The sequence below is a fragment of the Miniopterus schreibersii genome (assembly GCF_964146895.1).
Source record: "Miniopterus schreibersii genome assembly, chromosome: 2".
NCBI classification, from domain to species: Eukaryota; Metazoa; Chordata; class Mammalia; order Chiroptera; family Miniopteridae; genus Miniopterus; species Miniopterus schreibersii.
In genome coordinates this window covers 10,691,260-10,705,324 of record NC_138102.1, presented here as the reverse complement: position 1 = coordinate 10,705,324, position 14,065 = coordinate 10,691,260, and the positions used below count along the sequence as shown (strand labels likewise).

General features: G+C 42.8%; 1 protein-coding gene across 2 annotated transcripts in view; it reads right to left on the bottom strand.

Annotated features, from left to right (window-relative positions):
• Positions 1 to 14,065, bottom strand: part of MTUS1 (microtubule associated scaffold protein 1) — a 118,606-nt gene that overhangs the window by 79,527 nt on the left and 25,014 nt on the right. For both annotated transcript variants that reach the window (XM_081130161.1, XM_081130160.1), the window contains one exon: positions 1,722 to 3,895. In XM_081130161.1, coding sequence (XP_080986287.1) covers positions 1,722 to 3,767 — 2,046 coding nt within the window. In that variant the 5' untranslated portion in view covers positions 3,768 to 3,895. The remainder of the gene's footprint in view (positions 1 to 1,721; positions 3,896 to 14,065) is intronic.

Below are 14,065 nucleotides of genomic sequence, written 5' to 3'. Positions count from 1 at the left end.
CTCCGTGGTTGAGCATCGACCTATGATCCAGGAGATGGCAGTTCGATTCCGGGTCAGGGCATATGCCTGGGTCACAGGTTCTACCCCACCCCCAGTAGGTGACATGCAGGAGGCGGCCGATCAATGATTCTCTCATCATTGATGTTTCTGTTCTTTCTCTCCCTTCCTCTCTCTGAAATCAGTAAAGACATATTTTAAAAATATATATAAAAAGATGGGTTTAAGAAGAAAGAAGCACCAAGAAATAGCTTTTATTTTTTTAAAAAATATGTTTTTATTGATTTTAGTCCAAATTAGGTTCAGCAGCTTTCCTCTGTTTTCCAGATAAAGCCAAGTCTCCTTAACAAGGCACACCAAGTCCTTTTGGACATGTCGGCCCCTGACATCATCTTCAGCTTACTGCTTATGGTTCTGCACTCCTGGTTCCCACCATGCTCACTGCCTGGAGTCCCCTAAATGAGGATATCCTGTTTCCTCACCTTTGTACATGCTATTCCCTCCACCCAGAATACCCTTCCAGTGCGCACTTGCCTTTAAGTTCCAGCTGGCAACTGACACGGCATCTCCCCGAGAAGCCTTCCTTGACAACTCTCCCCATCGCCACCGTCCCATTCAGCCTCCTGCAGCACAGCAGCCAATGTACAGTCCCCGCTTAGTACTTACTGCCCTTCTGGTTTATCTTCTAAAATTACCCACGGCACTAAACACTAGGATTGGCCAGGGGCTGTATCTTTCTTTTCTATATCCCAAAAGTCATCATCATCTATAGCATGAAGTAGGTACCCAATAAATGTTCCTGTTCTACACTGAGGAAATGAGAGCCTGGGCCTTCCTCAGAGAGTAAATTCCAACAACAGAAGCTGTTATTTGTATCCCCTCCTTTACATAAAGAAAAACTGAGCCTCACAGAGACTAAGTAACTTGCCTGAGGTCCCTTTGCCAGTAAATGATGGAGCTACAATCTGAGACCATGTCCAACTCCAGAATCCTTGAACTGCGCATGAATTCTTTTTTGTTTAAAATGGAACTGTAAAGTCCCTCCCTCCGAGATATCTGACAGTTGCTATAGAAAACATACTGCTTTTTCAATATATAAGATAAAATGGGTCTTGTTTATTTAATGTACCAGAAATCAATATGCTCGGGCTGTAAGAGACCTCAGACATCACCTTGGGAGTCTCAAAAGAAGACTGGCCCAAGTCCCATTAGTGGTCAGAATCCAGAACCCTCCTGCTCACAGGAGAGGACACCACTTCCCAGAGCTGCTCCCTCAACAGAGACCAGGTCTTGTTTCTATGTTGATACTGATACTGTTACTAGCACCTGCCGACCATTTCTTAAATGTGGTCCAATACATCTTAAAGTTCATAAAAAAACCTTTTTCTTATAAATACAAAGCAATCAGATGTTTAACTTTAAATAACTAATTATACTAAAACAGTAAAATAACCTGTTCTTTTAGCTTAGTATTATATCCAAAGGAACACTAATACTCAATACAAAATATTGAACTTAAGGAATTTTTTTCCCAATGTGCAGGTTTCCAATTAACACTTCAAAATGCACTGACAAGAGAAAGAATTACTGACTAATATATTAACACCTGAGAGCAAATGTGCACACCTGGTTCTGCGATATTACTGACAATTAGTGGACAACCGATGGCTAATACACCTCTCAGTTCCCTCCACCGTTCCCTGAAGCAATAAAAATTCACTTACCAAAAACAGAGGCCCATATTCAAAGGTCTCGTTCAAAAGTTCCTTTTTTAGCTCTTGTTTCTCCAGAGGGGTCCCGCGTTCTTGCTCACCCTTCTTTTCAGGGCTAATCCTGTGGATGTTGGAAACATAGGTCATCTCCAAACATTCTGTGCTGTCCATCTTCATGGAGAAAAGGCCCTTGCACTTCTCAAAGAAGGAAGCCACGGAGCCAGGCTCACAGGCCGAGTTGGAAGAACTCGCTTTGTCAACATCTCCCTGATTCGATTTCACAGCAGATGTTGTTCTGGAAACCTTGTGGGAAGCATTTTTAGAATGAGTTGCAACATGCTCGGCCTGGCTAGTGATGAGCTTGTTCAGTTGCTGCTTCTGTGTCTTGTTAATTGGGATTTCTGCCTTCGTGTCTGCGTTCAGGTCAGACCTTCGTGTCTTGCTCAAAAGTGGCAACTGTCTCGAGGATACCAACAAGGGTGACGAGGCACTGGACAGCTGCGGCCTGGGCGTGACCTTGGCCAGAGCAGGGTCGTTGGCCTGCAATGCTGGTCTCGACATCACTTTTGCTTTGACATTCTTGAAGTTTGGTCTTGGGTAACTTATGATTTTGTTTTTCCTGACTTTGCTGCCTATTGGGGTATTTGTTTTGGTGGCTGGTTTTCCTAGATTCGGTTTAGTGAGCTCTCGATGACTCTTCTCCAGTTTACCACGTTTCTCAGCCACTTCAACGGGTGAAACGAAAAAGGTGGCATTCGTGGGTTTGGGGACTGGCGTGGACATGCAAATTGTGTCATTTGCACTAATGACCATATCACTTTCATCCCAAGTCAGTTCAAATGAGGAGGGTAGCTTTTGTCCTGGGGGGCTACCTGGGGCCAGTTCTATGGTATGATTTTGGATTCCCAAATCCTCATCATTGGAGGCAATGTGTGTGCTCTCAGCCCCAGTGACTTTATGTTCCGGGTGCAGCACTAGGGTTGTACTTTTATCAAAAGCTGGCTCCAAGAAAGGGCATTCATCATCTATAAGACAATCAGACACTGTTTCTCTTAGATTCTGGCCCATTTCCTTTTGCCCATATGAGCCCTCTGAATGTGTCTCACTATTTGGTTCATCTTTAGATAAACAAAAGAACTCCTCTGTTACAGACCCGTTGGGAACATCCATGCCATCAGAAACGGGCGTTAGAGTGTGTATCTCTTTTTCTCCGAGTCTTTGCTGTGACCCATCTGTGTACCCGCTGGTGACATTTCCTGAAGAATACGGACACGCGTTTCCAACATCTGGAATGAAAACATCAGTCTGCATCACCACCTCGGAAAAGGCTGTGAAAGTTGTATCTTGGGCCTCTGACACTGTGGCTGGAGGGTTTTTAAAAATGTCTCTGTCGTAACTCGTTTCTGTCATGTGTCCCTTATCAGAATGGGAGGGTGGATGAACGGAAGGGGGTAAAGATGTATTTCCACTTCTCACGCCAGTTGGTTGCAGGCTCCCAGAGGCAAGCAAAGACTGACTCTTTCCCAAGGCACGGTGTTTTGTAAAGGTGCAGTCAGAGCTGTCCACGTTCATGTCAAATGTCTGGTTTAGCTTCAAGGCAGCTGGGTAGTCTGCACAGTTCAGATCATCGTCATTAGGTTTCCACACAAAAGGCAGAGATGTCTCAGCACTCTGGTCCTGAGGTGAGTCCAGGGGATGACAACTGTGATGCAGGAACTTGGGCTCCCCTGTGTCTACAGCATGTGCGGAAGACTGGCATGTGGAACCTTTACGCACATGTAATACCTCCTTACCAACGAAATCATTGGAAGACTTTTGGTGATCGAGCACTTCGACACACTGAGGGTTTAAGGAAATGTTCTCACCAATGTCCACGGCAGAGTTGGCTTCGTAATCAACCAGCATGTCATCTGGGTTGGCAGAATGCCAACTGTTGGCCGAACAGTTTTGGGTAGGTGGCGATTTTGGGTGGTATGTGTAAGTGTTTCCATTTTTGTCACTGATAAATAAGGACTGCAGTCCATCTTCTCTCTTGTCTTCTGAACTATAATCATTCATCCTGAATATGAACTTGAAACCTCTGCTGTTTTATCTCTTCTTTAAATCCTTTCCAAAGAAAAGGAAGGAAAAACTGTCCATCTTCTACGTTTTCAGCACAGTTGAAAGGTTATTAGTCTAAGATGTTTCTGGAAGAAAAAAAAATGTTTAACTCAAGGAAATGTTAGAAAACTTCAGTCACCACTTGACTGATTTCAATCACTTGGTTTTTACATTTAGAACCTACGACTACGGATATGGGTAATTCAGATGTGATTGGCTAAAGTTATCAGTGCCCCCACTGAGCTACACTGAAACCTGAAACAAGGGGAAAAGTCTATAATAATGACCCTGTCTTTATTTCAAATTTTTGAGTTTTATTTATCATGGATTTACTGCATCAATGCTGATTTTTTAAAATAACTCACTAAATATTATTTATCTCGATCACTGAGGTTTTTTTGGGACACCCCTTAAATTCCCAACATGAGGCAAATGCCTCACGCTCCTACCCTAGTCCCAGCCCTGCCCACAGAGGACACAAGCTCTCTGCTGTCCCCCAGGAGCAGACCCTGTCCCCACAGTGGGAAGGGGGAGGCGTGGCCTGCCCTGTTTCCCAACTGCAGTGACTGTGTGGGCCAGTAAGTCTCTGAAACACAGCTCTGTCCCTCAAACTAACTTCCTCTATAATTCACCTAGAATTATAGATGAAGTCCTATCATTACAGCACCTATAATTATAATTCATCTGTAATTTCATCTATGACAATCTGTCCACCTTCCTCTTTTGCTTATTTCTCAAATGGTTCATAATCAGAGAGAGAAAGACGGTAAGAATTACATTCCAAAGAGTGAATGAGCCATCCTGACGTGTACTGGCCACAGCCCTGGAGCAGGGTCCTGGAGGCCAGGCCCCCGGGGGGCCAAGTAAGTCCCCTTCAGTTCTCGGATTGTGGGGAGGTCTGAGGAGCACATGGGGCTTCAGGCAACGGCCATTCACCTACCACTGCAGGAGACCGTCTGTATTTTAACAATCGACTCAGCCACTCTGAATGGCAGTCTTGTAAAGGGGATATTATTTATTGAGCCCTTTCCAAACTGTAAATATGTTACCTAGGCAACAAACCATGAGAAACAAACAAGGAGTAAAGTCTGTGGGAGCAAACCACACGTGGGGTAACTGGGGCTTCTGTCCCAGGCAAGGTAGGCGGCGCTTTGGTTCAGGATAGGCACGAGTCAAATGTTTTTTCGCATTGGTGGTTTAGAGCCCATATCCTGCAACCCAGCTCACTTTTTCAGTTGGGATGCTGCAGACTGGGCAGGAGACTTCAAGCCTAAAACCATTCATTGTTTTAACCGGAGTTGGAAACTCCAGCTCACCGCAGCTCTGTCCGCAGGTTAAGCGGCCGTTTCTACAGAAGGAAGGCCGCACAGGTGACTTCAAGGAAACAGGGCCTGAGCTGCACACCTGAAGCAGAGCCATCCGGGCCTTGGCACCGCACAGGCTTTTAGCAAGCAGCCTCCTGTGCAGGCCACACAGCCAGGCCTTGAACGACCCCTGGCAGTTGCACCCAGCACCAGCAGGGCAGCAGAGAACAGGCAGGCAGGTGCCAGTGAGCACAGCTGCAGCCTCAGGAATAGAGTCCATTCAGGCTTTTACACCAGGTAGTCAGCATAACATTTATTGCTTTAAAATGGCCAAGCAGAAGGTTTCTGTGTGCCCTGCAGAAAACTAGAGTATTTCTAGCTTTAAGTGGTTAATAGGTCCGGGAGGCAATGCTAGACGAGAAACCCCCAATGCCATCCTGCATAAGGCAAGGAGGAAATAGTGGGTGGGGGAGGCGGCACCCATGTGGTTTTTCCAGTCTCGAGAGTCACAACCCCCTCCTTCCCGCACACACATTCTCTTGTGTTTCTAATTAGCATTCGATTGGATAATTAAATATTAGGGATAAGTCTCTCCAGGAGGCAGGATTCTTAGACTTGGGTAATTGCAGAGCCAGAGGCAGGAGCAGCTATAGGTCATGCCCCTGAAAATGCCTGCTCGTGAGAGGGCAGAAGGTGTGTCCTCGGCGGGGCCTACCTGGTGCAGTAGGATGGTCTTCCAAAACACTAAACACTGTTCCAGAAACTAGGTTCTAAGAATATAATTTTCCTGCATTCCTATTTCAGGATTAGGAGACTGGCTTATTTTCAAAACGCAGTGGTTGTGGGGAGGGGGGAGAGGAGCTGTGTGATCATCTGTGCCCTCTTCACACATTGGTCCTGGACTAGCACAGCTTCTAAGGCTTGGCGGTAACTACAGTCTCCCCCCTCTATCCCTGGGGGGAGGGGGGACAATATGTTCCAAGACCCCCAGTGGATGCCTGAAACCACAAAGACTACCAAATCCTATACTTACTATGTATTTTCTTATACATACATAACCATGATAAAGCTTAATTTATAAATTAGGCACAGTAAGAGGCTAACCACAATAACTAATAAAATAGAGTGATTATAACAATATAATGTAATAACAGTTATGTGAATGTGGTCTCTCCCTCTGATAACTGAGATGCCTACAGCATGGAGACACTGGACAAAGGGATGATTTTGTCTTGGGTGGGAGAGAGCGGATGGCTCGAAATTTCATCATGCTACTCAGAATGGGGTAAATTTTTAAAGTTATAAATGGTTGATTTCTGGAATTTTCCATTTAGTCCTTTCAGACTGCGGTTAAGCGCAGGTAAAAAACCACGGAAACTGAAACTGGGAACAAAGAGGGATGACAGTAGAACCCCAGTCAGAGAACATTAGTTCATTCTTCAAGTCCTTTTACAGATTGGTTGGAATTCAGAACAGTTTCCATTACTTAAAAAAATACACATAAACTATTGTTAGGTTCCCAGACAGCCAATTAATGATATTTGAAACCGTAATGAGCATAACTTCTGCCCAATAATACTCTGTTTCTCCCAGAATTATGCAAAGTACAGCTAGCGTCACACATGGGGCCCCGAAAGTCGAAAACATGTATCCTCTGCCATAGGCACAGCCCCTACGCAAATAAATCTTTTCTTCTCTCTCTAATGGGCAAAGTGCAGACAGTAATTGCTCTTCCCCCGACCATTCAAAGAAAGTGATTTCTTGCTCTATGCTTCCCAGATGGCGAGAGCGTCCGTCTCCTCGCTCCTCCGACCCACACCTGCAGCCCAGTTGTGCACGCAGTGACAAGAAAAATTACATTCCCTCAAGATTTCTCTCTCCCTACTTGCAGAGACAGCAAAAGTTAAAATAGTCCTGCATTTCAAGAATGAGCAGCAGTGGAAAAAAATTATTTGAGGTGAAGATCTTGGTATAAATTCAAAAGTATCTTTACCTTGGGAGAAGCCTACATGGGTAGCAACTGACAGTTCAAGTGCTTAGCAGTATTGGAAACAATGGAAAGAGATTGACCTTTTATTATTAATATGATGCTAGTTTGGAACCTTAAATTCTACAGAGGTAAAGGCTTTGGGGTAAAGCACTTGCTACACACCCTTCAGGATAGACTCAGTTCTGCCGCAACAATAAACAACCCCAAACTTCAGTGGCTTAACACAAATGCCCAGGGGTGTTGGCAAGGAACTCTTCATATCCCTGGTCAACCAGGGCCCCAGGTTGACTGAGGCTTCATCTCAACAAAAGTTTTCACAGTCACCAGACCCTGGGACAGGACCACAGCAAAGCTTCCACTCGCTCTTAGCATTCCTGCCTAATAGTGAGACACATGACTTCAGCTCACATTTCAGCCAAGTAGGCTACCATCTGCCCAGGAGGGAGAGCACTGGAAATACTGTGCAAAGCATTGAGGTAGGAAGGGAAGAATTTATTTCCATTATGAATTAATGATGCCAACATTCAGTAGTCAGAGTAGTCCTATACTGACTACTGAATGTTGGCACCCACATAGGACCTTTATTATGACTGGCCATGACCGACACTACGGTTCCTCTGCTCAAATTATACCATGTCAGCCCATACCATTTATCACCAAGTCGCAGCTTTCAGGAAAGGAAAAGGGAAAAAAGGTGAGACATTAGCTAAGGCTTCTGTCTGTCACCAACATCTCATTCTCAAAACATAAGGTGGTTTTAATGACCAGTAACTGTGGCAGAGACTGGTTGGTCACCAAACTCATTTCCTTTGTTTTTTAATAAAACTGAAAGCACATTCTATTAGCAAAACAAATAAGTATCAGTACAATTTTAAGAACAGATCAGAAACTTGACAACTAATAGATAATTAAATGTGCACGGGGTACCGCATGCAGTCCGTCCAGTGCACAAGTAATCACCATCCCTGATTAGACACTGAAGAAATGGGAAACTGTTTCCTTCCCACCCACCCCAAAGGCCACAGACAAGTCCCATTCCTCCATAAGATCTCCTCTTTTTCTCCTACGCAACAAATAAAAACGATCAGCCCACTGATCAGCCACAGCACTGCTCTGTGACATTTAACAATAACTACACTGTAATAGCTAACCGCAGCCAAAATATGACAGTCATGCACAAAAGGCTATTCTAAGTGACCGCTGTGCCCTACACCTAGGTGGCAAGCAGCCCATGTGACAGCAGAAAGGCAGAGGTCCAATAAGGATGTCTCCAAGAAAAATACAGAAAAAATCAACACTGAAGAGTTTTAACCAACTAAAAAACTGAACTGAGAGAAATCTGAGAGAATATGAGATGTTTCTGCCAGATATTCAAAAGAAACAAAGGAAATGGGGGGGGGATAGTTGTACAAGAAAGGAAACATCATCATAGTACACCACGGGTCACAGAGACAATATTCACATACTCATATTTTTGTTTAAAATACAGAAGTAAATAAAAGAAACAGTGAAGAGAGGAAATGGGGTTCCCTTTGAGAATAGACAGTGGGCTGCTCTGTAATATAATCCTTTCTATTAGCATTATTTGTTTTCTTAAACTCTGAGCACATGATAAGAATTAAAGAATTATGTAAAAGGATTATTCTGAATCTTTATCTATGCAGTTTTCTCCTTTCATTGTGAATCATCTTAGTTCCTTTTAAACCCTCAACAGCTTAGCTCTTAGGTAAAAACTACACACAGAAAAGCTCAGAGTGAAACTACACACAGACTCCATGAACAGACTGGCAAACCTGAGCTGCAAATTGCCTATTTCTGAACCTAAGACTAGTGAATTATTCAGTGGCTGCTCTATACCATGTATCCTGATTGGCTACTGGAACCTGCTCATTTGCAGCCAGTATTCATGCTTCAATGTTTTTCTGTTATTAACTCTTGCCACTTTCAGAGATACTTATTGACCATCAAGGTCAAATGTCAAATGATGCTCTAATTATATGTCAAAGCAAAGAGGCTGCCTCGCAAAACACATTCTAATATCAGAAACATCACAATGTGAAAATATGTGTCTTAGAAATGATGAAACATAGCAATTTATTAAAACAGAGCTCAACACTTCAAAGTTATTGACTCTCAGGGTCGGAAGTGACCTTAAAAATGATCACCGGCATCTTAACACTAATCTGACTTTTAAATCTTCTTAGACTATAACCATTCAAATCTCTGCCCAACCCAGAGACTGTAGCTTGGTTCTCGGCAGTTCCTACTTCCCCCATCTCGATACTCTGTGCAAAGTCATACAGCATACTACAGTACTGGGGATTCAAAGTCTAGCCACCAGGGACAGAAAACAAGGCAAAAGTTTAGTTCTGTCTCAGGTGAAAGGCTGTCCAGGATTAAGGAACCCAGCTGTCGGGTCCCAGGCTCCACCTTTTTCATTCCTCTGCTGTGCATGGCCTCAACCTATGGCCCAAAGGAGCACTATCTGGGTTTCGTTTAAGAGGGTAGGAGGGTAAGGAGGCAACAGGTATGGGAGCTACTTCCATGGAACACCACACGCCAGAGGCCACAGCTTAATCACATGGCCACACCTGCCTACAAGACACCTGGGAAATGGAGACCAATACAGCCTACCTGTACCCAGCGAAAACTTCTATAACCATAAAGAGAGGGGAAATGGAGATTGAGGGACAAACAGCCATGTCTAATCCCACTTACCACAGACCCAATGCCGTACCCTACGGAGCACTGCTTTTGACTAATAAGAGTCTAGGTTTGTACTTAGGCCTTCATGGTTATCTACTACATTTCAATGGAGATTTTTCTAGAAAGCAGGATGCTTTAAACTCAGATCCATTCTAAAGGGACCCTGCTAGACTCAGGGGAAAAGACCTTTAAGAAAGATGGTCCTTTCACAATTCTGACAAAGGATGTCGTAGTTATGACAACTCAAGCACTGGGCTTGGAGGCCCTAAGGAAAGATCTGGACCCCTTTGAACCATAATAGAAAAATTCAGTTTCTTTTCATAAAGATGGTCCATCGAGCTTATTTCCAGTCTGGTTTTGCTTTTCAATGGATACAAGTCCTTGAATGATTCCCTTAAGTGTGATTAATGACAGCTGTGCTTTTGGATCTTGGACTGAAATTTATATTCAATCCAAAACTGAAGGCTGGTAAAATCACCAAAGAAATACAATCAGAGACAGTCTTTGAAAGGTGTGTGTGATGTGTACCATGCGCTGGGCACAGGTGGGTCCTGGGGCTCCGACAGGCTGGATTAGAGGCACCGGGGTAGGAAGTGAGACGTAGCAACGAGGGAAGAGACGGGCTTGTTACAGCAGAAGGGATGAACAGGCCACGACCGAGAGAAGACCTGCGTTCGCTTAGGGAGCTCGGGGGAGATGAAGCAGAAAGGGAAGGACGGCAATGCGGCCAGAAGCGGTCGCAGCGGCCTCAGAGGGCACCGGCATGGCTGGAGACAGTAAGCAGCTCAAAGCGGCCACGGGTGGGATGAAGGCTCGAGAGTTCGGACGCTATTCTGGGAACGACGTGAGTCTGCCAGAACTGTCAGGGTGGACATAACACTTTGGTTTGGCTGAAGTGTGGAAGACGTCCCGGAGAGGAAAGACCGGCGGCAGGGAACGCTGGCGATGGATCTGAACTAAGCCGGCGATGGTGAGACGGAAGGGAGAGAAAAGCCAGACGAAGCTTGAAAGGCCCTGCTCTGCGCCACCTGCACCGAGCAGGGGAGAGCTTGGCACCTGGCGAGGGCTCGAGACATGACTAGTGAATTAAACCTCATTTTAAAAGACTATTTCACTTCTATTAACATTTTCAGAAGGAAACTACATCAGACTGTACATAGGAAAGCTGCATAATAACCACATACTAGGTAAGTACAAAACAGATTTAAGCTTTTAGTATAAATATTAAGTTTTACTATATTTTCTCTTTTTTAAAATAAACTAACATTAGTAGGATACTAATTCTGTGTGCACCAGGTGCTAAAACAACAAAATATAAAGGAGATATTCAAAGGACAACTAAGAGATCTGGGTTAAAATTAGTAATGGATTAAGCAAAGATACGAATACTATTTAGTCTGATCATCCAAGGAAAAGTAATTCACTTCTTTCCAAAACATACAAACTTAAGTTTTTGAGTGAAAATACTACTCAACAATGAACCCTAAAAGAGAAACTTTGTTTATGCCATGGTCAAACAAACAAATACCTCAACAAAAATATATCACCCCCTTTCCCCATTCACCGCTAAATCCACACGAGGTTTACATTTAAAATATCTTTAACACCCTGCATTTCACTAATTAGAATCTTTTTCTAGGAATAACCAAGTATTCCCAAGTTTCCTAAAAGTAGACAGAAGCCCCTCACCTCAACAATATACCCGCCCGGCCAGTGCAGCTCAGTGGTTGGGTGCTGACCTATGAACCGGGAGGTCACGGTTCGATTCCCAGTCAGGGCACACGAGCCGGTTGCAGCTGGATCCTGGTGGAGGGCGTGCAGGAGGCAGCTGATCAGTGGTTCTCTCTCATCATTGATGTTTCTATTTTCTATCCCTCTTTCCCTCTCCCTTCCTCTCTCTGAAATCAGTAAAAATATATTTTTAAAAACAACAACAAAAAACTTATAAGACCATCAGCAGATAACAGAAAGTGTATTCCAAACTGATATAAAACACCAGAAAAAAGTTAAAAATCATCTAAAGGAAAATAAATCTTTTTACACTAATGAAGATTAAATAATTAACCGATATTCTGTTGAAACCTCATGGGTAAAAAACATTTTTTAAGCTATGGTTGCATTTTAATGAAAATGGGCATCTGAAAACTATCTTCATCTATTGATAATACAGTACAGTCAACCTTTCTTGGATAATTCACACTATGCCATTAATAGCCTTCTGCGGATATGAAAGTAGGCCCTGGGCTGATAATGTGAGGGACACCAGAACTGAAGAAAAGCTCCTCGCTAAAGTCTGCTGGAAGAGTCAACACAAAGCCAACTTAATCACCTACTGAAATTCAAGAATACTGATTCCTGGACTTCATTCAAAAAATATACCTTTATTCCAAGATTTTCTGGCTTAAGAATTTCCTGAGACCTCAAAACCAGTATATGGAAGACCCCACAAATTCACAAACTCTGAAAACTGCATTCCTGAAAGCCTTGTCAGTAATTTTACTAAATAAAATGTTTTAACACTTTTCCTTTACAAATGACTACGTTTCAGGATATCCTACATTCTTTAAACATATCCTAAAACAGCAGAAGTAACAAAGCTGTGTTCCCCTAATCCTCGTATCTTGTTGCTAAGATAGTGTGGCAGCCAAATTGCTAGGTTAAACATGCTCAGAGCATTTTAAATCATAAATATGCAAACAGTTTTAGTTTTTTTCCACTCCCCCCTCCCACTCTGCCTCATTCAGTTACTCTTTGCTCAAGTACATACACACATAACACACATGTGTGTACACTCAGAGCTATAACCAAAAAAAAAAAACCCACCAAGGATCCAGATATTACAGAAGACAGTCAACTAAAATTTATATAGAGTAATTTCCTACACACTCCATACTACTGCAGATGTAACCATAAAGCAACCACGGTCAATTGTAATAATATATTAAATTTTTACATGTTTCCTAATGAGAGTTTTGTATTTGACAACTTAAGCTCAAAACAAAGCACCACATTTAACTCTCTTCCTCTCCAAAAAGGAGGTGCAAGCGTACTCACATTTGTTCGTAATAATCCTTGTATTTTCACAGGTTCTAGAATTTATTCTGAAGTAGGGGTGCTTCAATATAACAAATATCATAAAATGTAAAGAGATGAAAAGAACATAAGATTTTTAAAAGCAGTTACTTTTAAAAGTATTACCTCTAAAATTTAATCCACTCTAGTGCTCTTGCTTAAGTTAAACATCCCAAACCAAGTATACCAAGGTAACTTACTTACAGTCCTCAGAATATGAACATCAACAGCTGGGAAAGTAACCAAAAGAAGTATTATTCAAGTTATTTGTCAAAAAAAAAAAAAAATCCCTTTTGGTTGCACCTAAGAGACTGTCTCTTTTCCTACCGCAATGCAGAAACGACAACCAGACTAAAAGAAATCTGAACGCCAGGCCATAAAACGAACCCTCTCATGAGACCACGGTTATTCAAAGCAGCAGTAATACAGCTGAGTGTAATGACTTTTTTCCCCCGAACCAAAGAATTTTCCTTGGACTCTCTGCCAATAAAACATCACAGGCTTCTCTGAGGCTTGGAGGCAGAAAACTCGTACTCAGACGTTTCTCGGTCATACTTCACACCGCTTACAGTAAAACTCAAAACAAAACAAAAACCAAGAGTCCTGTAAAGAGCCCTGTAAAGGAAGCAACAGACTGGTCTGTCCAGACCATCTCTGAAAACAGGAGGGACTTCTGCCTGTCAGATTAAATCAGCGTTCACTGCTCCTGGGTGACTGCGTCTGGATTAAAGGAACCAGAACAGCCTCGTGATTTGGACAATAAAAAGTGGGGGGAAAGATTTTAAAGGAAAGATGTTAAGTATGCATTTACATCACAACGGGAACTCTGATTTAAGGTATAATCTTTTTTTAAAGGTATCCTCTTTATATTCTCTTTACTACTCTATCTACAATTTTACTTCTCATTTCCTATACTAATAAATTCTTAGGTGTTTCATATCCTTTAAACTTAGGAAGTTCTAAGTACTCAAGAAATTCTCAAGTCAATAAGTAATGTATTTTATGTGTAAGAGAAAGTTCTAGAAAGATAAAGACCGTACCCTTACATTGGTTCACCACCACTCCCTCAGGCGGAAGGAGGGGGTGGTGGTGGGATCTTTTACATTATAAATTTGCTTCATATATCTCTACTATTATTTAAATATTTGTAAGTACTTTTGGAATCTTATGTAAATACCAAAATA